Here is a 22,474-nt window from a genome sequence, read left to right as displayed (position 1 = left end):
AACGCATCGGGTGTCCACCTCCACATGCATCCCGATGTTTAGATCAGACCTCTCCAGAATGCACTCCAGAGAGTCGAGTCGTCCTTGTCCCTCCACACTCGGACATCGAAGGTACGTCGACCACGCTGCATACACGTGGTTGTGCCGAAGTGACATGAATCAGGCTTCCAGAGGATTGCAGAGGTCGAAGTCTGATTGCCGGATAACCTGAATGCTCTGGAACCGACGGCTCTTGTACGTGGTGTAGGATTGTCTACAGACACCAACTGTCTAGCGCTCAAGTAGCAGGTCACCGAATGGTCACTCCAAACAGCGAATGCATCCTCTTCCAATCCTTAGATGCAACGTATGTCTTATCGCAGTCGTCTAGCTCGACGCCGTATTCCTGTATGCAACACTCGAAAGGAGTGTTGCTCGCCGGACCCGTTCCATCTATCTCCTCCAGATTTCCCCAAAGAATGAACATCTTCTCGCGAACCTTTGCAAGTAGCTTTGGGTTATGTCTGAGGTCATCAGGGTCGTCGAAAGTGCTGCCAAACAGCCACTGCGCGCTGTCATGGTGCACTTGCACCCAGATCCGATGGACTTCAGGCTCATCAGAGACACCACTGGGAAGTATGGCGTCCTCGAGCAATAAGGAGAAGAGCCACTCATATGTGGGTGATTGGATCGCCCAGTCAGCTTTGTGCGGACTACTCTCGTCGATAGGCTCGGACGAGACAGCAAAATCTTCCAAGATTTTGGGTTCATAGTCGACCACGCGAACGCGCGCTCGGTATCTTGCATTGATGAATGGAAGCGTGTATGTGCTTCCATCTGGTGCTTCGTTGGTATGCCTTGCATTGGTAGCGTCCAGGATGTCTTTCACCCTTGTCAGATTGACTTCTTCGTGAGCACATTGCACAGATGGATTGGTCCTGGCAGGATTGACTCGCGGTCTGGTCGCAAGGCTTGCATGCTCAGCATCAAATGCTGTCGACCCATTCGCCGCCATCTTCGCTGCTCGCTTTTCCTGTTTCTTCTGCCGTTTCTTCTCTTTCTTCGACAGATTCACCTTGCTGGCTTCCTGCTGAGCTATTCTGGCGTTTCGTTTGTTCCAGTACTTGTCCTTTCGGGCCATCATTTCTTGCACTTCCTGTATGGCCAAGTTCTTGACCTTCTGGATCTGTATTTTCTCGGGATGTTTATCATCTGGCCACATGTCGCCTTCCAAGAACGCGTTTTCCGGCGTGATCCTCATCTTGACATTTTTCAACAGCACGACATCGCCCTCGTTGAGATTTGCGTCGGCGAATCGTGCGTGTGGTGCCTTCAAGTTGACCTTGTACACGAAATGGCCCCAAGGCCCTCTCCACGCTTTCTTCTTTGGTCCATTATATCCGTAGACATCTCCGTCTCTGATCGAATCAACTTCCTCCTCTGGGTATGTGTAGCGGCGGACTGCTTGATTTTCGGTGTAGTCCGTAACGTACAAGTCGCAGCCATTTGCGGTCCCGAATGTCTTGATAACGATCGCATAGATATCCGCCCAGGCCTTTTCGTGGCCTCTGAGATCTTTGATTGCTTTGAGCTTTGGATTTCTCGGAACAGTGTCAATCTTCTGTCGCTTTGCAGCTGGCCCATCCTCACGCTCTTCAAGCGGGCGACTGTCGTTGGCGCTTCTTGCGGAAGCCAACTCCACGAAGCTTCTCATGGCCTCGTTGACATGGATGACATATTCCTGCTCAGCAAGATTGAATTTTTCAACATGCTTCGGTATCCCAAGTCGTGGTATAAGACCTTTGTCAGTCTTGTATGTGATACTGAAGACTTTGCTTGGAATGCTCTCGGCGGGGAACACCGTAGCCTCTGTCTGGTGGTTCGAAATCACCATCTTCATATCGCGCGTGATCACTTTGACGTTTCGAAGAAGGACCATATCGCCCACTCTTCGGACCTTGGGCATACCCTCCAAATCGTTAATGAAGAAACGACAAGTCAATCCATGCGAGCCCTCGATAGCCCTAGAAAGCCTTTCGTCCAAGAGCTTGAAGCTGAACATGTAGCTCGAGCCTCTCGTCTTCGTAGGCTCCATCAAGTCGACGACGGTGCCGATGATGCTCACGAAGGTCTCATCAGCAGACCGATACGCGGTCGCGAGATCCACGAAACCTCCAGGTAAGTCCATTTTGAGGGTCGTGGAGAGATCCCGAGTTCGTTGGGAGAAAGTGGCACCAAATGCGGCCAAATTATGTGATGCTCGCACCCTGCCTGTGTTCTAGCCAAGGTCTGGGATGACGCCTAAGCAGCATTGTCAAGTCTGCGCTGTGCCGACTTGATGTCTCTGGAGGATTGCAAATGGTGGAGTAGGGTCTGGGTGAAGTTTAGGGCCAGCAGGTGGAAGGCGCGACAACACGCATTGAGACGGGGAATTCGAGAGCTGTCGCGTGAGGATTTCGCGCAAGGATGGTCTGTGCACCTGTGCCACAACTTGAAGCGACGTTGAGATCCGGGGTTGAAGTGAGCTTCAGTGGTTGCAAGCGAAAGTGATGTTATCAGTCATTGAAAGGCTCCTCCCCGCCCCGCGTTGAGGTCGCGGAGGATTGCGAGAGACCCCCTATTCTAGGACCTAGGTGGTGTCGCGGGGTGAATACAGGGTTGTCTTATGCATTCGCGAAGCAGACCAGAGTATAAGGATCGTGCTATTCTAATGCCTCCTCATCATTTCATATTGATTGTGTTGTGGACGAATTTCTGCGAAGATCACACTTACATCTGCCTTCAACGAGTAGGCGGAAGGAAGGACTACTCAGCGGCTTCTCGAATGCATGATAATGTAAATAAGACACCCTGCAGACCAAACTTCGTTCGAGCATGTGAAAGTGTGTCACCACTTTTGCAGGCAGTCATTTCTTTGTTGTTCTTGCCACTGTAAGACACTGCTCGCGACCTCGGCCACGACTTCTGACCAGCCGAAGATCTAGTTACTTTCTGTTTTCAACACACCCACTCCACTCACCTTGACCCTGACTCCAAGGCCTGCCGAAAAGAGCTCGCATACGACTCTCGCACCTGCACCTGGCCAAGTCGAGTCGGCATACAACACATTTCCAGCAGACATCTCCTTCAGCATCCGCAAAGCCACCACGCACAGCCGTAACCATGGCGGAACGCTACATCCCCGAACATCGCCGTAACAACTTCAAGGCCAAGAGCACATTCAAGCCTGATGAGCTTCGGCGTCGACGCGAAGAGCAGCAGGTTGAGATTCGAAAGCAGAAGCGCGAGGAGAATCTCGCAAAGCGTCGAGGCATCGGCGCTCGTGGTGATGGAGCACCTGGAGCTTCCCTGGGCGCAGCGCCAGATAGCGACGACGAGGGGGCGAATACTGAGAGCCAGGTAAGCACATGCCGCGAACCAAATCCGATGTATAAAATTACTGACTTGTTTCAGCTCAACGAGGAGCTGCCAGCAATGGTTCAGGGCGTCTTCTCAGACAAGATCGAAGACCAAATCGCAGCCACGACCAAGTCCGAAAACTCCTGTCAAAAGAGCGAAACCCACCTATCGAGCGCGTCATCGAGACTGGCGTTGTCGGACGCTTCGTCGAATTCCTCCGCTCACCGCACACCCTGGTGCAATTCGAGGCCGCTTGGGCCCTGACCAACATCGCCTCGGGCTCAGCTCAGCAAACACAGGTGGTCATTGAGGCGGGAGCAGTACCAATATTTGTGGAACTCCTCAGCAGCCCTGAACCTGATGTCCGTGAACAGGCTGTTTGGGCACTCGGAAACATTGCTGGAGACAGCCCAGCATGCAGAGACTTTGTCCTCGCACAAGGCGCTTTGCAACCGCTTGTCCGCTTGTTAGGCGACAGCCGCAAGCTCAGCATGCTTAGGAATGCGACTTGGACACTCAGCAACTTCTGTCGTGGCAAGACACCGCAGCCAGACTGGAACACAATCGCACCCGCCTTGCCGGTCCTTGCGAAGCTGGTCTACTCCCTCGACGACGAGGTCTTGATTGATGCCTGCTGGGCTATTTCATACCTCTCCGATGGCTCCAACGACAAGATTCAGGCGGTGATCGAGGCTAATATTCCACGCCGCTTGGTGGAGCTCCTCATGCATGCCTCTACGTCTGTCCAGACTCCCGCTCTTCGCTCAGTTGGCAATATTGTCACTGGCGATGACGTCCAGACTCAACTCATCATCAACTGCGGCGCTCTTCCTGCTCTCCTGTCCTTGCTCAGCTCAACCAAGGACGGCATTCGAAAGGAGGCCTGTTGGACGATTTCCAACATCACGGCTGGTAACAGCACCCAGATTCAGGCAGTCATCGACGCGAACATCATCCCACCACTCATTCACCTCCTAAGCCACGGCGACTTCAAGACCCGAAAGGAGGCATGCTGGGCGATTAGCAATGCCACGAGCGGTGGACTTCAGAAGCCAGACCAGATTCGCCTGCTTGTGCAGCACGGAGCCATCCGCCCTCTCTGCGATCTCCTTGCCTGCCCAGACAATAAGATCATTCAAGTTGCACTCGATGGTCTCGAGAACATTCTCAAGGTTGGCGATATGGACAAGGAGGCACAAGATGGCAGCTCTGAGCCACCAGTCAACAGATTCGCCCTCTTCATCGAAGACTGCGGTGGTATGGAGAAGATCCACGATTGCCAGAACAACAGCAACGAAGAGATCTACATGAAGGCATACAACATCATCGAGAAGTACTTCTCTGACGAGGATGGTGATGCTGATGTCAACGACTTGGCACCCCCTCAAGGTCAAGATGGCCAGTTCGGCTTTGGTGCTCAGCAGCAACAGCAGAACTTCAACTTCGCCAACGGCGGAGACAGCATGGATATGTAAGGAGTTCCACGATGTCAGGCTAAGGCCAGCTCCACTTCACGACACGCGTGCGATATGCAGAAGAGTAGGACGGTCCCGTTGCCATGAGCTCGCTTCGAGGACCAGGTAAGTAAGCATCACATCATCATCATCATGAGGAGTTGGACATGCAGACGCCGGAGACGACGCCATGAACACTCATGTATGCGGCATCCCCATACGAGCACGAGCTCAGCATCGATCCAAAGCACATCAGCAGCTTTCAAGCGATCCATTGCACCACTCGTCCCGTTCTCACCAGTTTCGACCGACCCCACCACCCTCCATCTTTCCCGCAATCAATAACATGGCGATACCCCCTTTGGACCCCTTCGGCAACCACGACGCATGGACTTCAACAACAACAACAACAACAACATTCTCATCGATTGGCACGTTGCTTGCCACGCACATCCGCTTGGACTGGCGTTACTGGTACTCTTTGAAGTTCGGTGATGATGAGTCTGGGAGATTGACAGATGGTACAGTATGAGGCAGCGCAGCGTTGGGCCTACAACCGGCTGTTTAAACGCGAGTTGCGCAGCGTGTTGATAGATTCAAAAAGATCAATGTACTTTGGCAACGCCGTCTCTTCTCTCTTCATTATCAACTAGTGTTTATGTGGCTCGAAGAGCCACAAGTAAAGGCCGAAGAGCTATAAGTAAAGGCTAAGGCGACGAGCGGGGTAGGGTGAGCTAGATTACTATAGTAACTACTTCCGGAATATGCCTATAGTAATTACTATCCGGAATACCTATAGCGAGTACTATTCGAAATATCTATAGTAAGTAGTTCTTTCCGAGTTAGAACGCTTATAGTAAGTACTACCTATAAGGCGTATAGTAAGTACTACCTATAAGGCGGATACTAAGTCTAATCTAAAACGCCTATAGTAATTTTAATCTAAAACACTTATAGGGATTCTTATTTAGAACGCTTATAATACTAAGTACTATTCGGAACGCGTATAGTAAGTCTAATCCGGAGCGCTAATAGTTAGTACTACTATCTATAACGCCTATACTAAGTTTTATTTAGAAGGCGCTATATAGTAATTCTAATCCGAAACGCTTATACTAAGTCTTATCCGGAACGCGTATAGTAAGTACTATCCGGAACGCGTATAGTAAGTACTATCCGGAACGCGTATAGTAGGTCTAATTCGGAACGGTAATAGTAAGTACTATTACGAACGCTTATAGTAAGTAGTACTTTCTAAAATACCTATAGTAAGTACTATTTAGAATACTTATAGCAAGTTATATCCGAAACGCTTATAGTAAATACTACTAAAAACGCCTATAGCGAGTAGTAATATTCGAAACGCCTATAGCGGTAACTATCTAAGATATCTATAGCGAGTAGTACTATCCGGAACGCGTAGAACAAGCCTTATTTTAAACGCTTAGTATAGTTAGTTCTATATAAACCGGAACGCGTATAGCAAGTCTAATCCGAAACGCTTATCGGTATTCGAACTGCTTATAGCGAGCGCTAAGTACCCTATATAACGCCTACTACGAGTACCTTATAAAACGCCTATAGCGAGTACTCTATAGAATACCTATAGCGAGTAGTACTATCCGGAACGCGTAGGATAAGCCTTATTTTAAACGCTTAGTATAGTTAGTCCTATATAGGCCGGAACGCGTATAGCAAGTCTAATTTAAAACGCTTATAGAAAGTCTTATCCGGAATATATATAGTAAGTCTAAGTGTAATCCGAAACTAAATACTTATATTAGGTACTACCCGGAAGGCCTAAAGCGAGTAGTACTATCCGGAACGCTTATAGCAAATACTATCTAAAACGCCTATAGCTAAATAGTATTCGAACTATTTATAGCAAGTACCCTATATAACGCCTACTACGAGTGCCCTAAAAAACGCCTATAGCGAGCCGGAATGCGCCAATAGTAATTGCTATCCGGAATACCTATAGCGAGTACTATTCGAAATATCTATAGTAAGTAGTTCTTTCCGAGTCGGAACACTTATAGCAAGTACTGCCTACAAGGCGTATAGTAAGTCTAATTCAAAACGCTTATAGCAACTTTAATCGAAAACAACTATAGGAATTCTAATTTGGAACGCTTATAATACTAAGTACTATTCGGAACGCGTATAGTAAGTCTAATCCGGAGCGCTAACAGTTAGTACTACTATCTATAACGCCTATACTAAGTTTTATTTAGAACGCGCTATATAGTAACTCTAATACGGATCGCCTATACTAAGTCTTATCCGAAACGCGTATAGTAAGTACTATCCGAAACGCGTATAGTAAGTCTAATATAGAACGCTAATAGTAAGTACTACTAAGAACGCCTATAGCAAGTAGTACTTTCTAAAATACCTATAGTAAGTACTATTTAGAATACTTATAGCAAGTTATATCTGAAACGCCTATAGTAAATGCTACTAAAAACGCTTATAGCGAGTAGTATTATTCGAAACGCTTATAGCGGTAACTATCCGAGATATCTATAGCGAGTAGCACTATCCGGAACGCCTATAGCAAATACTATCTAAAACGCCTATAGGCTATAGTAAATAGCATTAGAACTACTTTTAGCGGACACCCTATATAACGCCTACTACGAGTACCTTATAAAACGCCTATAGCGAGCACTCTATAGAACACCTATAGCGAGTAGTACTATACGGAACGCGTAGGAGTCGGTAGGACAAGCCTTATTTTAAACGCTTAGTATAGTTAGTCCTATATAAACCGGAACGCGTATACTAAGTCTAATCTAAAACGCTTATAGAAAGTCTTATCCGGAATGTATAAATTAAGTCTAAGTCTAATCCGAAACTAAATACTTATATTAAGCACTATCCGGAAGGCCTATAGGCTAAGACTATAGCGAGCAGCACTATCCGGAACGCTTATAGTAAGTACTATCTAAAACGCCTATAGTTAAACAGCATTCGAACTATCTATAGCGAGTACCCTATATAACGCCTACTCTAAGTACCCTATAGAACGCCTATAGCGAGTACTCTATAGAACATCTATAGCGAGCAGTACTATCCGGAACGCGTAGAATAAGCTAACTGTTACTAACAACGCCTATAGTAAGGCTAACTTAGAGCACTTATAATAGTAAGTACTATTCGGAACGCGTATAGTAAGTCTAATCCAGAGCGCTAACAGTTAGCACTACTATCTAAAACGCCTATACTAAGTTCTTCTTAGAACGCGCTATATAGCAATTCTAATCCGAAACGCTTATACTAAGTCTTATCCGGAACGCGTAGAGTAAGTACTATCCGGAACGTATATAGCAAGTCTAATTCGGAACGCTAATAGTAAGTACTACTAAGAACGCTTAAAGCAAGTAGTACTATCTAAAATACCTATAGCAAGTGCTATTTAGAATACCTATAGTAAGTCTAATCCAAAACGCCCGAAACGCCTATAGCAAATACTGCTAAAAACGCTTATAGCGAGTAGTAATATTCGAAACGCTTATAGCGATAATTATCCGAGATATCTTTAGCGAGTAGTACTTTCCGGAACGCTTATAGTAGATACTATCTAAAACGCCTATAGTTACTAAATAGTATTCGAACTACTTATAGCGAGTACCTTATATAACGCCTACTGCGAGTACCTTATAAAACGCCTATAGCGAGTACTCTATAGAATATCTATAGCGAGTAGTACTATCCGAAACGCGTAGGCTAAGCCTTTCGAGCATACCGCCTCGAGCAAATACCGCCGGATTAGGTATAAACGACCGATATAGCATCGGAAATAATACTATCGTAGCCTTACGATATATACTACGACTCCTACAATCTCCGAACCGCTTACGAACTATATACTACGACTCCTATAATCTCCGAACCGCTCGTAAACTAAGAAATTTTAAAGTTCCTCGGCTATAGCTAAGTAGAGTCGGCTTTTAGCTTATTTTAAGCCGTAGTAAGCCTAAAGGGGCCGTAAGTACCCTATAAAACGCCTATAGCGAGTACTCTATAGAATACCTATAGCGAGTAGTGCTGTCCGGAACGCGTAGGACAAGCTAACTACTATCTATAACGCCTATAGAAAGTCTAATTTAGAACGTTTATAATAGTAACTTAGTAAGTACTATTCGGAACGCGTATAGCAAGTCTAATCCGGAGCGCTAATAGTTAGTACTACTATCTGTAACGCTTATGCCAAGTTCTATTTAGAACGCGCTATATAGCAATTCTAATCCGAAACGCCTATACTAAGTCTTATCCGAAACGCGTAGAGTAAGTACTATCCGGAACGCGTATAGTAGGTCTAATTTAGAACGGTAATAGTAAGTACTATTACGAACGCTTATAGTAAGTAGTACTTTCTAAAATACCTATAGTAAGTACTATTTAGAATACTTATAGCAAGTTATATCCAAAACGCTTATAGTGAATACTACTAAAAACGCCTATAGCGAGTAGTAATATTCGAAACGCCTATAGCGGTAACTATCTAAGATATCTATAGCGAGTAGTACTATCCGGAACGCGTAGGACAAGCCTTATTTTAAACGCTTAGTATAGTTCGTCCTATATAAACCGGAACGCGTATAGCAAGTCTAATAATCTAATCCGAAACGCCTATAGAAAGTCTTATCCGGAATGCATAAAGTAAGTCTAAGTCTAATCCGAAACTAAATACTTATACGAAGCACTATCCGGAAGGCCTATAGCGAGTAGTACTATCCGGAACGTTTACAGCAAATACTATCTAAAACGCCTATAGTTAAATAGCATTCGAACTATCTATAGCGAGTACCCTATATAACGCCTATAGCGAGTACTCTACAGAATATCTATAGCGAGTAGTACTATCCGGAACGCGTAGGATAAGCTAACTATTATCTATAACGCCTATAATAGGTCTAATTCAGAACGCTTATAATACTAAGTACTATTTAGAACGCGTATAGTAAGTCTAATAACTCTAATCCGGAGCGCTAACAGTTAGTACTACTGTCTATAACGCCTATACTAAGTTTCATTTAGAACGCACTATATAGCAATTCTAATCCGAAACGCTTATACTAAGTCTTATCCGGAACGCGTATAGTAAGTCTAATTCAGAACGCAAATAGCAAGTACTATTAAGAACGCTTATAGCAAGTAGTACTGTCTAAAATACCTATAGTAAGTGCTATTTAGAATACTTATAGCAAGTCTAATCCGAAACGCTTATAGTAAATACTACTAAAAACGCTTATAGCGAGTAGTAATATTCGAAACGCTTATAGCGGTAACTGTCCGAGATAGCTATAGCGAGTAGTCCTATCCGAAACGCTTATAGTAAATACTATCTAAAACGCCTATAGTTAAATAGGATTCGAACTATTTATAGCGAGTACCTTATCTAACGCCTACTATAAGTACCCTATAAAACGCCTATAGCGAGTAGTACTATCCGGAACGCGTAGGATAAGCCTTTCGAGCCTACCGCTCCGAGCAAATACCGCCGGATTAGGCGCGAACGATACCGCCTCGAGCAAAAAACGCCGCCGGATTAGGCGTAAACGACGGAGACGGCCTCGGAAACACTACTATCGCGGCGCCGGAGCGTTATAGTCGATCCTGCGACTCCTACGCCTTCCGGACCGCGCGAGAATCGAGAAATTTTGAAGTTCCTCGCCGCCGACCAATTAGAGTCGGCTTTTCGGTCGTTTTGAGCCGCACTAAGCCTAAAGGGGCCCCAACTTTTGTTGAGTTGTCATATTATTGATGAGGAGAACATGGTTAAATGACACGGCTCCGTGGAAATAGGAGATGTGGTTGACCCTGATTCGATCTTTAATGTCACGGCATTAAGGTTGGCCAGGGTTATGATGAGCACGAAAGTAGATTTCAGATTCCCGAAGAAGTAACGCACACATCGTGACACATGACAGCAGTGATGGATGCACATGAATGGCGTGCAGCGGAGAAGGGCAGCAAGAAGGCTGGTTCTTGTTGGGAAGTCGTTATGTCTCGGTACTTGCACGGGGACAGAGCAGTGTTTCCGAAGTCTCCTTCTCATGTAGCATGCAGATGAGTGGATGGGCAAAGGCGTGCAGGAAAGATGAGCACGCGACAATCCATGTCTGCGCACAGAGCCGTGGTACAGGAGCGGCACTGCGGCAGAAACGAGGGTTGTGTTTCGAAAGGCATGGAAGGGCGCCAAAAGAAGATTGCATTTCGGAAGAGGTGGACGGACGCAGACCTGTGCGGAGGGTGGTAAGCAGGCCCACGCTGTTCGGAGCGAGAGAGCGGTTGGCGTGGCGTGGCCATACGATATCGTACCACAAGCTTTATTTTTCGACAGAACTCAAGTCGGTCGCGTCGTGTGGAAGTTGGACGGAACGCGAGGGCGAAGGCGAAGGCGTGACGGTGGCTAGTGTACGTGTACGGAGGAGGAGCGGTAATTTCATGGAGGTGCAGGTCGTTTGTGTAAATTGTGTTTGAAGAGATGAGCCAATCTACGACGGGAGGGGCTTGGCATTGCTGCTCTCCTCTTGAGTCTTCACCTGCTGATCAGATGCACGTTTGTAATCACCTCCAAGTCCACCCTGCTCGGCCGGCAGCAGCAGCCCTTCCCGCACCAAGACCAGAATCGTCTCCTGTGCATGGCATGGCTCTGGTGGCATAGCTTAGCATAGCATCGCACCGTCATCTAGTGGCATCGGCTTCGACACGTCTGGCTTTTTCGGACGATACATAGTTCTACGCCACGCGCCAAGGGCGGCTGGCGGCTCGCGGCTGGCGTTGCTGCGCACTCCTCTCTCGAGTCCCGAACAGCAGCAAACTTGAGCAGCACCCGCCGGACACACTACCACCGCCGAGCACCACACCACACGAACCACACGCGTGCACGACGACGAGACTGCGCGCTCACTGGTCTAGGAAGGAGCGGAGCGGAGCGGCGGTCGCTCGGTGTCTGGTCTGGCGCAGCAACAAAGCCAGCGCCTCCCCGCCCGACACCGACACCGACACCGACACACCCTCACGGCCCAGCAGCGTGAGAGAGACCAAGTGCACGAGTGAGCACAACAATACCATTCCCATCTCGTCTCTTGGAATTGGCGCACCTTTGGGAGTGAGCTGTCTTGTCTTGCATTTGCGGCGTTCTGTCCTCAAAAGATCCGTCATACGCTCCTGCCACCGTCCGCGACTTACCAGTCCACATCGAGTCCATCGACTTTGCCTCGACTCTGCATCCGACACGAAGCCTTCGCCTTGATTGCCGCTCTGCGCGGCCTCCTGCTGACACGCAAACATGCGCGAGGTCAACTTCAGCATCCCCAACGCAAACAAAGCCTCCGTGGGCATCACAACCGCCCTCTATGACCGACGAGCGCTGGATTGCACGTCTACCCTCCCTCTCATCAACTCTCTAAACAACCTTGCATATCTAACTACATCCTCCGGTCGCATTCGAGATATACTCACCGTCGATGGCGGTATTGAGCGTCTGGTCTGCATTCTCAAGGAGGGTCGGAGCAAGGACATGATGGAGATGTGGAAATGGAACCTGGCCTTCCAATGTATTGTAAACATCGGCGTGAGAGGCTCGGAGGCGGTGCGAACTCGCGTGGTAGAGGCTGATATGGTCCCCGTCATCGCCACCATCCTGGACAACTACTTCCAGGTGGTAGAGAAGAGCCGAGAAAGACTGGAGCTGGAAAACAGACGAAAGTGCCCCTTCAGCAGGGCCTTTTCGCGCTCTTCAAACAGGAGCGAGACCAGTGAGCGAAGAAGCAGACGACATGCTCCACCTCCAATCTCCATCCCAGAACCCAGCAATCCTCCTGAGGACGAGCCTGCGAGTGAAACGACGCCAACAGTCCACACGGCAAACCTGTCACTCAGCTCGCCTCCAGAGCGGACAATCTTCCCTCATCACCAGAGGTCGAACGATAGTCGGGGCCAGCTTCCCTCGCCCACAGGAGGTAATAGCCGACGAGAAGCCCCCATATCTTCCTTGACGTTGCAGAGCAATGTTGGACACGGATTTGTGCGACCCGTCCGTGACATTGATCGACTTCCCTCAATGCTACCGACCCTGCACCCAGGCCCAAGCTCCCAACCACAATCACCTACTACCCCTGGCGCTCCCATGCAGCAACCTGGGACTCCACGAGCCTCAGCAAGCGGGATGCGACCACGAAGAAGACCGTCTATTAGACATCAATTGTCTATCTCGGGCTCGGACGATGACGGACAGCTTGAAGAGAGCGTCTCTGAAGAGTCAACCGGCGTGGATGGCGAGCCAATGGTCGGCATCCAGTCAGACATCCCCATGGAAGACATTGGAGATGATATGGATCAGCAGAACAATGGCGTCCCTCTTGCTGTGCCTGATGTGTCAAGCGCAGATGATGAGACATTCAGCATCACCCACAGGGCAAATGGAGATGGTAGCATGGCTGCAACGCCCACTCAGGGACAGGTTAATCTGCCACAAACACAACTGCCACCACCAGTGAGCGCTATCAACGCAACACCTCCGAACCTCAATGCTCCTGCGTGGTACCCGGGAAGAGCACTGCCCCTTGATAGACCAGCACCTGCAAGCATCCTAGCTGCGATGCCACGAGATGAAGACGTTCTCATGTCCTTGCAGCTCTTGGCATACGTGTCAAAATACTGCAATCTGCGATCGTACTTTCAGCAGTCGCATCTCGTGCCGAGACTTAAGATCGACCGCGAGCTTCGGATGCTGGATGCGGACTACAATCCTGCCACTCAACCAACGCCTACGCAGGAAGAGCTCGACGAGGAGTGGGATAATGAGTTCGTGAAGAAGGCCGACGAGAAACCATACAATATCTTCCCTCTCATTGAGAAGTTCACCGCAAAACCGTCATCGTCCAACCGGCACTCCAACCCCGCCTCTCCACAACAAAGTGACATGCAATACTGGGCTGGGGTTGTTATGCGAAACCTTTGCCGGAAGGATGACAGCAGAGGCGGTATCAGGCAGTGTGCATACTGGCAGTGCGGCAAATGGGAAGAATACACCAGGCAATTCGCCAAGTGCCGACGATGCAGGAGGACCAAGTACTGCAGTAAAGAGTGCCAAAAAGGTGCATGGGGCAGCCACCGATTCTGGTGCGTTCCAGCTGAAGACAGCAGAGAGGGTGAAGCTGGATCAAGCGAGCACCGACACCGACACCACACATCCCGCCACCATCACCATCACCACTGAGTCTTCAGCGATACAGCTGACTGCATCTTTGATTCGGGAGGCCCCTCTATAATGTTTATACGACCCGAGCTCAAACAGACGACGCTCTGACTGTTTATCACTTGGAAGCACAGCATAGCAAGGAGTTCTCACAGTCTGCTTTTCTGGCGTCAACTCTTACGATCTAAGGACATGAAGATAGGCACTACCATACGTGGTGCGAACAGCAAAATGCTTCCCCGGATGGGGACGAGATCCATTGCTAAATTGGAGGTGATTGGGGTCACAACCTATTGGACACTCTTATTGGATCAACGATACCACAATGGAAGTACTTTTCTCTTGAGTTTTCGAATAAGGACGGCATAGGTACCGTCTCATGGCTTCTATATGATTGAAGCCTGCTGGACGAAGAGCTAATGCCATGGCAAATGGAAGAGGGAGTTTTGCTGTTCTTTCACGGCTGAGTTGTGGATTGAAACGAGTCGTCGTGAAATGGATTTGTGGAATAGCATTGAGGAAGGCATTACTACGTCTCATGAAATGATATCATTCATTCATACTTTGTTCCTTGTCATTGTGTGTGTCCTATCCAGGGGTGGGTGAGTTAAAATAATGTTCCACGTGCAAGCGCGACCCAAGTAGAGAACGGAGGTGGGGCATCATGAATGTTTCCTCGACATGACAACCAAACATCTCCTGTACGCTCGCAAGTCTATATGAGGGCTTCTGACAGCTAGCCCATCGCGTCAACATGATCGACGGTGATCAGACTATCTTCAGTAACATCCGCGAGCCTGCAATAGCATGACCGACTGGATCGAGCAGTACTCCGCTGCTCTAGACGCCAGAGATGCCCGCGAACAGCTTCACAAGCCGTACATAGATGCTTGTGCGTACAATCATTTGATACCCTGATCCTCATCTCCTGACCTCTCCAGACACCCGAGTCGCAGACCGCGCCGCCGCAGCTCGACGAGAATACGAATCCGCATCCAAAAAGCCGGCCTCACCTCTCCCTCTCGATCACACCGCAACCCCCTCAAAACGCGGCTTCACCACTACCAAATCTCCTCCGCTCCCATCTCAAGACCCTTCCGACCTCCTCACCGCTCTACGAACAGACCTCTCCAACACCCAACGCGCTCGCTCCGTCCTCCAATCCCAAGTCACAGACCTCACGTCCCAACTGTCTGTCGTGCAAGCTTCCGAAAAGCGATCCTCTGCACAGATGGCATGGCTGCAAAAGCAGAAATTGGAGATTGAGAGGAAATTGAGGGATCGGGAAGAAGAGATTCGTGGGAAGGCGAAGTTGGTTGAGGAGGCGCAGGATGAAATGGTTAGTTTGCAGTTGCAGTTGAATTTGGCGGAGCGCAGGAGGGAGGAGGTTGAGGTTGAGAATCGGGAGTTGGTGGAGAGGTGGATGAAGAGGATGGGGGAGGAGGTTGAGAGAGTTAACCGGGGGAGTGGATGGGAGTAGGGAATGATGATGAGAGACGAGATGAGGATATGATATCGCGAGGACTTGATATAGATTTTGCCGTTATGGAGGAACTACATACACCCCCATCGATCTCCTCTTTCATACCATTCGCTTTTACGTGTGAAGTGGCAGGTCGACAATCCTCGAGTAGATCCTCATTCCCATCAACACTTCCCAGATTCGCATTTGAGCTCACAAGAGGCAAGCCCCCAACGCTCGTGCGCACTTCTCCAGAAGTTCCTGTGATGTGTATGGCAATGGGACCAGCATCAAGACAATTGTTTAGGTCAGGAAGGATCACTGCCCTTGCATATCTGTGTTCAGCCGGCATTCCTTGTTATATAGCGGTGTTTATCGGAGACTCGGTGTGAGCTGTACAACAGCTGTGTGCTAACGTTACAGTAAGTGGTACAGATGTGAGCTGCAGGTTGCCGAGGAATTGCAGGCATTCTGACACGGTGTTAGTAGTTAGCTCATATAAGGCAGATCACAAGCTGGTTTGAAGGTCGAGCATGGATTGTGTTTCGAATACTATATAGCTTTGAACCTTGAGATGGCGTGGTTTCTCCTGATGAAGCATTCTGTGATGAAAATGTCGGCATCGGCATTATTATTCCGCACGCTCACGGCAAGGAGAAGCACTGTGAGCAGATACAAACCTTCTTCAACTGAACATTTGTCAACGCCACGAATCGAGCAGTAACGTTAAATGTACATGGAAGCCACCGTCGTGATTGCGTTCGAGTTCGACAGTGAGGCGATCTTGGTGGCTGACCAGATCTTGTTTCGCCAAATTCGTTTTTCCCCAGGCGCTCGGACACGAAGCTTCGGGGTCTCTGTTTCCGCGACAACCAGGCCATGATGATGGCAATGCATGCCAGACAATCGGCAAATGGTGGGACACGGACTGACATTTCTTTGTCGGCTTTCGTTTGCAGACGACGCGGCGAGCGTGTGCCATGTGGACAAAGATGCAATATTGAGATCAGCCAACGCCCCTTCACCAATTGGGACGGCATGACGTAGGCCGCCTTGCATCGCGTGCAGCGTCTGTGGGCAGCACACGCGCCTGGCGTGAAGCAGCAGCCTGGAAAACCTGGCACGGGCTGGTTGAGAGGCCCAGCGGCGACTAGCCGGCGGGAACAATGGAGCTGCTTTGAGCGACGCGCACTTGCATGCGTGGGCCAAGTCGAGAGTGATGATGCATTGGAGACGCGGTGCAGTTCGAATACCTGGACCTGATCCCCAATTGATGACGTTCTGCTGCGCGCACATGGAGTGCACAGACGATTGGTTGTAGCGCGCGCTTGCCCTTCAAGGTTCCGTGCCTGCCTTCCACCACGCTCCTCTGCCTCTGCCTCTGCCTCTTTCTTTCTCTCTCTCCCTCCCCCAACACCACCGCCCTCGACCAATCCACTTGACCGCGCGCGCGCATCACCAGCGTTGCATAATTCTTGAGATACCCCATCCGCGAGCATTGTCACTTGACGACTGTCACCATCCCTTGCCCTGCTGCTGCTGCTGCTGCTGTCGCAAACCACGGGCTCACAGCACATCAGGACCTTCGGCGAAGGGCACTCCAGCTTAACATCAGCATTTGATTCCACGTCATTTGCCTTCACCCCTGAGGACTCGCCGCGAGCTTCACATCTGATCAGCCAATCCACAACAACTTCTTTCCATTGCAAGCAGCTCGAAGCTCCCCAGCAAACATTCGCACAACCCGCCCATTGAATCAACGCCCAACATGTCTTCGGGCAAGAGCGTCAACGTTCCTACGAACACCAAGATCAAGGAGCAAGATGTTAATGCCAAGCTCCAGCTCTACGGCATCTACTCAGGTACGCGTCGGACAGGGCTAGGGCTCAATGGCAACATCGCGCCACCAATCATTTTACTAACGACATATCACAGCATTTGCGCAAGGCAAAGTTCCTACCAACAAGCAGATCGACGTTGCTTTGAACACGGCCATCAACTGGAAGGGCCTCTCGCAGCCCAACGGCAAGCTGTCCGCCGATGGACAGAAGCTGGTCAAGGACCTCCGCGATGTCATCGAGAAGGCGAAAGTACTCCTTCTCACCAAGAACGATGGGTAAGACTTTGCTCATCAATTCTTGTGCTACCTCGCATGCTAATTGTAGCCTAGCAACGTCCTTCAGGACTTCATCTGGCAGACACAAGCTATTGGTGCAGGAGACGCCACTACTCCTAATGCACCAGTAGACAAGGATACCGCTAAGCAGCACGGCAACCAGGCTGTTGAGGGTCTCCGCACCCTCGGCACGCTCATCATCACCAACGGCCAATTCCGCAAGCTTCTCAACGATGCTGTTATCCTCTTCCGTGACATCGCCGGTGATGCTGCGCAAAATGCTGCTTCGGCTATCAACCCGGACGAGCAGAAGCTTGCGCAAATCGATGCTCCAGCCGAGGACAACACCTGGCATGACGCTCCTAATCTCTCCAAGGAGAACATCAAGAAGCAAATCAACGCCAACGCCCCTTTCTCCAAGAAAGATGCCAAGGATGCTGCCAGCCAGGTCGCTGGTGATGCCACTCAAGCTGCCCACCCATCAGGGTCGCGCGATCCAGCTGACGCTGCAGCACTCGCTCAGAAGGAGCAGCAGGAAGGCGTGTCCACTGGTCTCGATGCCCAAGCGGGTGCCAAGGCTGGTAAGGATACCGTTAAGAACAAGACATGGAATCAGATGAACGAGGAAGACAAGCAGCGCTTACGCGAGTACCGCCAAAAGACTAAGGAGTACTTCCAGAAGAAGGTTCCAAAGGAGCGCCGCGAGCAGATCATCTACCGCTTGAAGAAGATGGTAGTTGAGATCCAAGGCCACCAGGACTGTAAGTATTCCCTTGCCGCGGACTGGATATATCGGACAGACGTCTTTGCTGTGGGGCCTTCGCAAGGTCCACTGCTATCCGAGACGCTACATTATCCAGGTCGTGGTGAAGTATGTTGAAAGTGCAAGTGCTAACTCATGCTACAGACCAACAGGCCATTGAAACTTTGCTCCGCCTGGCCGAGGAATACACTGGCCATACCAAGAACCTCGCGGCTCAGTCCCAAGGAGCCGTCAAAGGTGCCCATTCCCAGGATTCTCTGACTATCGCGGAAGCTGACTTGAGGGTGCGTTGTGATTTAGAACTCTCCGAGAAGGGTCATATCAGTCGAATGCTGACTGATCTAAAGACACTTCTCGAACGCTTTGCCAACAGCACGTCATTCGACGACCTTTTCGAATCTATTAACCAGATTTACACCGATGCAGACCGTGACCCGGAGCTGAAGAACTTCTTCAAGAATGCCAATAGCTTTATTCGCCGCTGCCTCCAAGAGCAGGGCTACATCCTCCAGGACGAATCCAACGAGGTACGATTGCACAAGACTTCGTAACATCTCAACGTGAGACTGACTACAGTAGGAATGGAACCGCCTCTACGACCACGGTAACTTCCTCCTCCGCGACCGCTACCGCAACCACACCGACCGTATTGTCGACGAGGTCAAGTTCTTGGCCGGCCAATTCGAGGAGGACCCACAGAACAAGGCCTTTGGCGAGGCTATGGACAAACTGTTCAAGGACCTTGGCAACGACTCCGATGGCAAGCCAGAGTTCAAGCCACATCTTGTCAAGGATCTCACCGAGGTTCTCATCCCAGCGTTCTTCGAGAATGTGCGCTACATTCCAATTCCACGAATTGAAGTTTCCGACCCACAGATCGATGCCATCGTTGAGAACCTCGTCATCGAGGGCGACAACCTGGCACCAAATATGTTCGAGTTCGGCTCGGACAACTACTGGCGATGGGGCCGCAAGGGCATTCAAAACCGCAACAAGAACAAGGTCATGCTATCTGCTAGCGGCATCCAGATGGATCTGCGTGACGTTGCTTACTACGTCAAGAAGAAGCAAGGCTTCCCAGGTGTTACCGACAAGGGTGTCATGGACATCTTCCTCGGCGGCACCGGCTTGAGTTTCAAGGTGGCGATGGAGACTGCCGACAAGAACGACCGTCAGCACTTCTTCAAGATCAACACCGTCAGTGTTGACATCAAGAACATGGACATCAAGGTCAAGCAGTCCAACCACAAGTTGCTCTTCAAGCTCTTCAAGCCAGTTCTATTCAAGGTGCTCAGACCAGTCATCCAGAAGACTGTTGAGAAGCAGGTTCGTGATGCCGTCACGAAGGCTGACGCATTCCTCTACCAAGTCAAGCAAGAGGTCGATCGCGTCACCGAGGAGGCGAAGAACAACCCAGATCCAGAGAATTTGGAGAACATCTACCAGCGCTATTTCAACGCTTTCCAGAAGCAGCTGCAGAAGGGAGAGCAGAAGAAGGAGGAGGTCAAGGAGAAGGCCGCTCAGACCAACGTCAACGTTGCCGTCACCAAGAACGACTCCATTTTCAAGAACATCTCGCTGCCAGGCGGCATCTCCACCAAGGCTACCGAGTACCAGGAGCTTGCCAAGAAGGGTGACAAGTGGGAGTCGCCAGTCTTCAGCATTGGCAGCGCAAAGGAGTCATCTGGCCTCCCAAGCGTCTCTCGCCCAACGCGAAAGCCACACGCCGTCACTCAGGGCGGCGTGCGTGGTCAATCATCAAGCACCTCCGGAGCTGGTGTTGGTGGTTTTGGCGGCACCCCGATCGTCAATCAGCCAGTTGGCCTCTCTGACAACCCAGTCGGCGCATCACAGACTAACGGTAACTTCGCCAACCAGGTCAACGATGCCTTCAAGCCAAATGCCAACATCTAGAAGGCTGCCAGAAGTAGCAATTCCTCAGGTCTTGTCGACAGTTTTCGACTTGGTGACGTAACCGCGATACAAAAGCTCGGATACCCTCATGTACGATCGCTGTTTCGGGCGTTGGTCATCAGATGGAGAGATACCCAAACTTGTTTGTTCTGGAGAAATGATACCACTGCTGCGTTAGAAAGAGGAGAAGAAAAGAGGACAGGAAATGGACACAGCCGATACTCTCAGTAATATGCACTCGGCGAGCTTACGACTCTCGCTTTCGAGTAACTTTTGTAGTCTTTTTGAAAATTGATGGGTTTCCCTTACTCAAGCTCGCGTTTTGTCGTGCACAACTGTCTACACTAGTTTCAACGGATCTATCTAATCTGGACGAGTAAGGTGATGCTGCAACTGCGATGAGCGCTGTCTTTACAGGAAGAAGATATGGGATGAGCCTAACGTGCCTAGCTAGGGTTGATGCTATACAGGTAAAACTCGAAGTCGAGAGCATAGCAGCGACAACGACGAACATTTGTGGTAAAGTCTATCGCTACATGAAAAATCTTTTGCAGCTCTAATATGCATTTTCTTTTTATTTCATTCTGTCTGGCATCATTCGAGGAGCACAACATTGGTTGGTTGCAACGTGGAATGCGACTGATGAATGTTCTCTCTGCTTCAACACTGCATGCATGCAGGCAGGGATGGATGGATGTCTATGTACCGACCGTCATGGAAGTCAAGCTCACGCTGGGTCTTTTCATTGACACTCTTCCCTGCTGAATTGTGATGCTGCTAATGCTCGGGTGCTCTTGATTGACGGAAGAAAAATTCCTCTACCAAAGGAGCTGGTTTTCTTGCTTTCTTGCTTGGATGGCTCACGGATTTCATCTCCGCTGCTCCAAGTTCTAGTCTGTCCCATATTTCCCACCTAGAGCTCATCGATGGGATCGCCGTTTCTCTTCTCCGTGTTAATTCTGTTCTTCAGCTTTCGAGGATCTATCCCTGCCACATGCTCAGATCAATCATTCGATGCCGCCGCACTCTCTGCAGTCACGTCGGGACTCCTAGTGGTGGCTTCGCCGATTTGAGGATCCCAGTCCAGAAACATGTCCTCAAGCAAAGCAGCTTTCTTCACGTGTCCACACGGCTCTCGACTCCCCAGCAGATTCTTCACTTCTTCCACGGCCCATTCGGAGGCCACGAATAAGCCTGCTGGGGTGCACCACGGGAGGAATGGGATGTCCAGCATTCTGTTGAGCCGACGGAGCACATGGGCTCTGGAAATCAACTTGTGGCCTGGGAGTGTGTACAGCAGGCAATGCTCAATCTGCTTGGGCGTATATTGCTCATGGAAGGTGACGCCTGAGAACACGCCTGAGGGAAGGAAGATCTCGCCCATCAAATCCCCGAACTGCTTCTCGGTGCGGATACCGATTGTTTCCATAGCTCCGTCCATGAATGATCCGGCCAAAATTGCTACCGCCTCCAGGATGTCTTCCTGAGATCGTGGTGTGCTTGAAGCGTGAACGCGGACGTGTTGCAGAACGATATTCCAGGCAAAGGCAATAAAATCGGCAGCCATGGAAGCCTGCTCCGGCGATGAGGTGCGCGGTTCCGGATCAGGGATCTTGTGCCATTGGTGATACCAGTGCAAGGCGAAGAAGGCTATGGTGTTGCCGTGAACTTCTTCGCCGGCTGCCAGGGGAATTCCATGAAAGTTGATGAAGCGGGCGAGAGCGGTCAAGAAGCCAGTGGGCAGACCATTTTCATTGATTGGGTCAAGAGGGAAGTCGCTGAATTCGACGACTTGCTCTCTGAGGCGCTTCAGAGAGCGGGAAACGCTCGGGCCGGTGCAGAGGCGGTGATTTGGCTTGTCATCAATCAGGCTTTGGAAGTATCGGTCGAGTCGACGACACTTCTGGACGTCGCGAGCGGGCACTTCAGCAAGGATGCGCAGATGAAGCTCTGGTGGCAGTTTCGCAATGTGCGAGGTGGGCGCGTCTTGGGTATGTGGAGCGCGGCTGTGATGAGTGCTGATGTCTGCATCGAGAGCGGATGATGGGTTGGGATTCGACATTGTGTCGCATTCAGCGGTTGGCGGTGCATCCAGCTCGTTCGTACCTGCCTTCATCGTCGCTGTGGTGGCGGTGGAACTTCCAAGAAATACATGTAGTTGCTTGGCTCAGGTCGA

At 49.9% G+C, this 22,474-nt stretch overlaps 7 protein-coding genes across 7 annotated transcripts; 5 read left to right on the top strand and 2 right to left on the bottom strand.

Moving 5' to 3' along the window:
* Window positions 1-289: 289 nt before the first annotated feature.
* On the bottom strand, window positions 290-2,484 carry MYCFIDRAFT_213975 (uncharacterized protein; the record flags this gene model as incomplete). Its single annotated transcript, XM_007925053.1, has 1 exon — window positions 290-2,484. The coding sequence occupies exon 1, from the start codon at window positions 2,165-2,167 to the stop codon at window positions 290-292; it is 1,878 nt and encodes a 625-aa protein (XP_007923244.1). The 5' UTR covers window positions 2,168-2,484.
* Window positions 2,485-3,005: 521 nt separating this feature from the next.
* Window positions 3,006-6,154, top strand: MYCFIDRAFT_52824 (uncharacterized protein). Its single transcript, XM_007924375.1, has 4 exons — window positions 3,006-3,378; window positions 3,433-3,517; window positions 3,664-5,582; window positions 6,139-6,154. Exons 1-3 carry the CDS (start codon window positions 3,142-3,144, stop codon window positions 4,851-4,853), a joined length of 1,512 nt encoding a protein of 503 aa, XP_007922566.1. The 5' UTR covers window positions 3,006-3,141; the 3' UTR covers window positions 4,854-5,582; window positions 6,139-6,154.
* A 5,978-nt stretch (window positions 6,155-12,132) lies between these two features.
* On the top strand, window positions 12,133-14,584 carry MYCFIDRAFT_161381 (uncharacterized protein; the record flags this gene model as incomplete). Its single annotated transcript, XM_007925052.1, has 1 exon — window positions 12,133-14,584. One exon carries the CDS (start codon window positions 12,133-12,135, stop codon window positions 14,062-14,064), a length of 1,932 nt encoding a protein of 643 aa, XP_007923243.1. The 3' UTR covers window positions 14,065-14,584.
* Window positions 14,585-14,850: 266 nt separating this feature from the next.
* MYCFIDRAFT_64921 (uncharacterized protein) lies at window positions 14,851-15,523 on the top strand (the record flags this gene model as incomplete). The annotated part of the gene is made up of 2 exons (XM_007924502.1): window positions 14,851-14,935; window positions 14,985-15,523. The coding sequence occupies 2 exons, from the start codon at window positions 14,851-14,853 to the stop codon at window positions 15,521-15,523; spliced, it is 624 nt and encodes a 207-aa protein (XP_007922693.1).
* A 1,393-nt stretch (window positions 15,524-16,916) lies between these two features.
* On the top strand, window positions 16,917-20,605 carry MYCFIDRAFT_52829 (uncharacterized protein). Its single transcript, XM_007924376.1, has 6 exons — window positions 16,917-17,367; window positions 17,441-17,621; window positions 17,676-18,382; window positions 18,529-18,668; window positions 18,732-18,911; window positions 18,964-20,605. The coding sequence occupies exons 1-6, from the start codon at window positions 17,274-17,276 to the stop codon at window positions 20,296-20,298; spliced, it is 2,637 nt and encodes an 878-aa protein (XP_007922567.1). The 5' UTR covers window positions 16,917-17,273; the 3' UTR covers window positions 20,299-20,605.
* MYCFIDRAFT_171608 (uncharacterized protein) lies at window positions 20,593-21,215 on the top strand (the record flags this gene model as incomplete). The annotated part of the gene is made up of 7 exons (XM_007925051.1): window positions 20,593-20,617; window positions 20,647-20,674; window positions 20,702-20,740; window positions 20,794-20,814; window positions 20,853-20,926; window positions 20,979-21,066; window positions 21,107-21,215. The coding sequence occupies 7 exons, from the start codon at window positions 20,593-20,595 to the stop codon at window positions 21,213-21,215; spliced, it is 384 nt and encodes a 127-aa protein (XP_007923242.1).
* An 86-nt stretch (window positions 21,216-21,301) lies between these two features.
* Window positions 21,302-22,360, bottom strand: MYCFIDRAFT_193968 (uncharacterized protein; the record flags this gene model as incomplete). The annotated part of the gene is made up of 1 exon (XM_007925050.1): window positions 21,302-22,360. The coding sequence occupies one exon, from the start codon at window positions 22,358-22,360 to the stop codon at window positions 21,302-21,304; it is 1,059 nt and encodes a 352-aa protein (XP_007923241.1).
* Window positions 22,361-22,474: the final 114 nt, after the last annotated feature.

Source organism: Pseudocercospora fijiensis (assembly GCF_000340215.1).
Source record: "Pseudocercospora fijiensis CIRAD86 unplaced genomic scaffold MYCFIscaffold_2, whole genome shotgun sequence".
Classification (NCBI taxonomy): Eukaryota; Fungi; Ascomycota; class Dothideomycetes; order Mycosphaerellales; family Mycosphaerellaceae; genus Pseudocercospora; species Pseudocercospora fijiensis.
The sequence above is the reverse complement of the archived record's forward strand: the minus strand, read 5'-3'. Positions and strand labels throughout refer to the sequence as shown.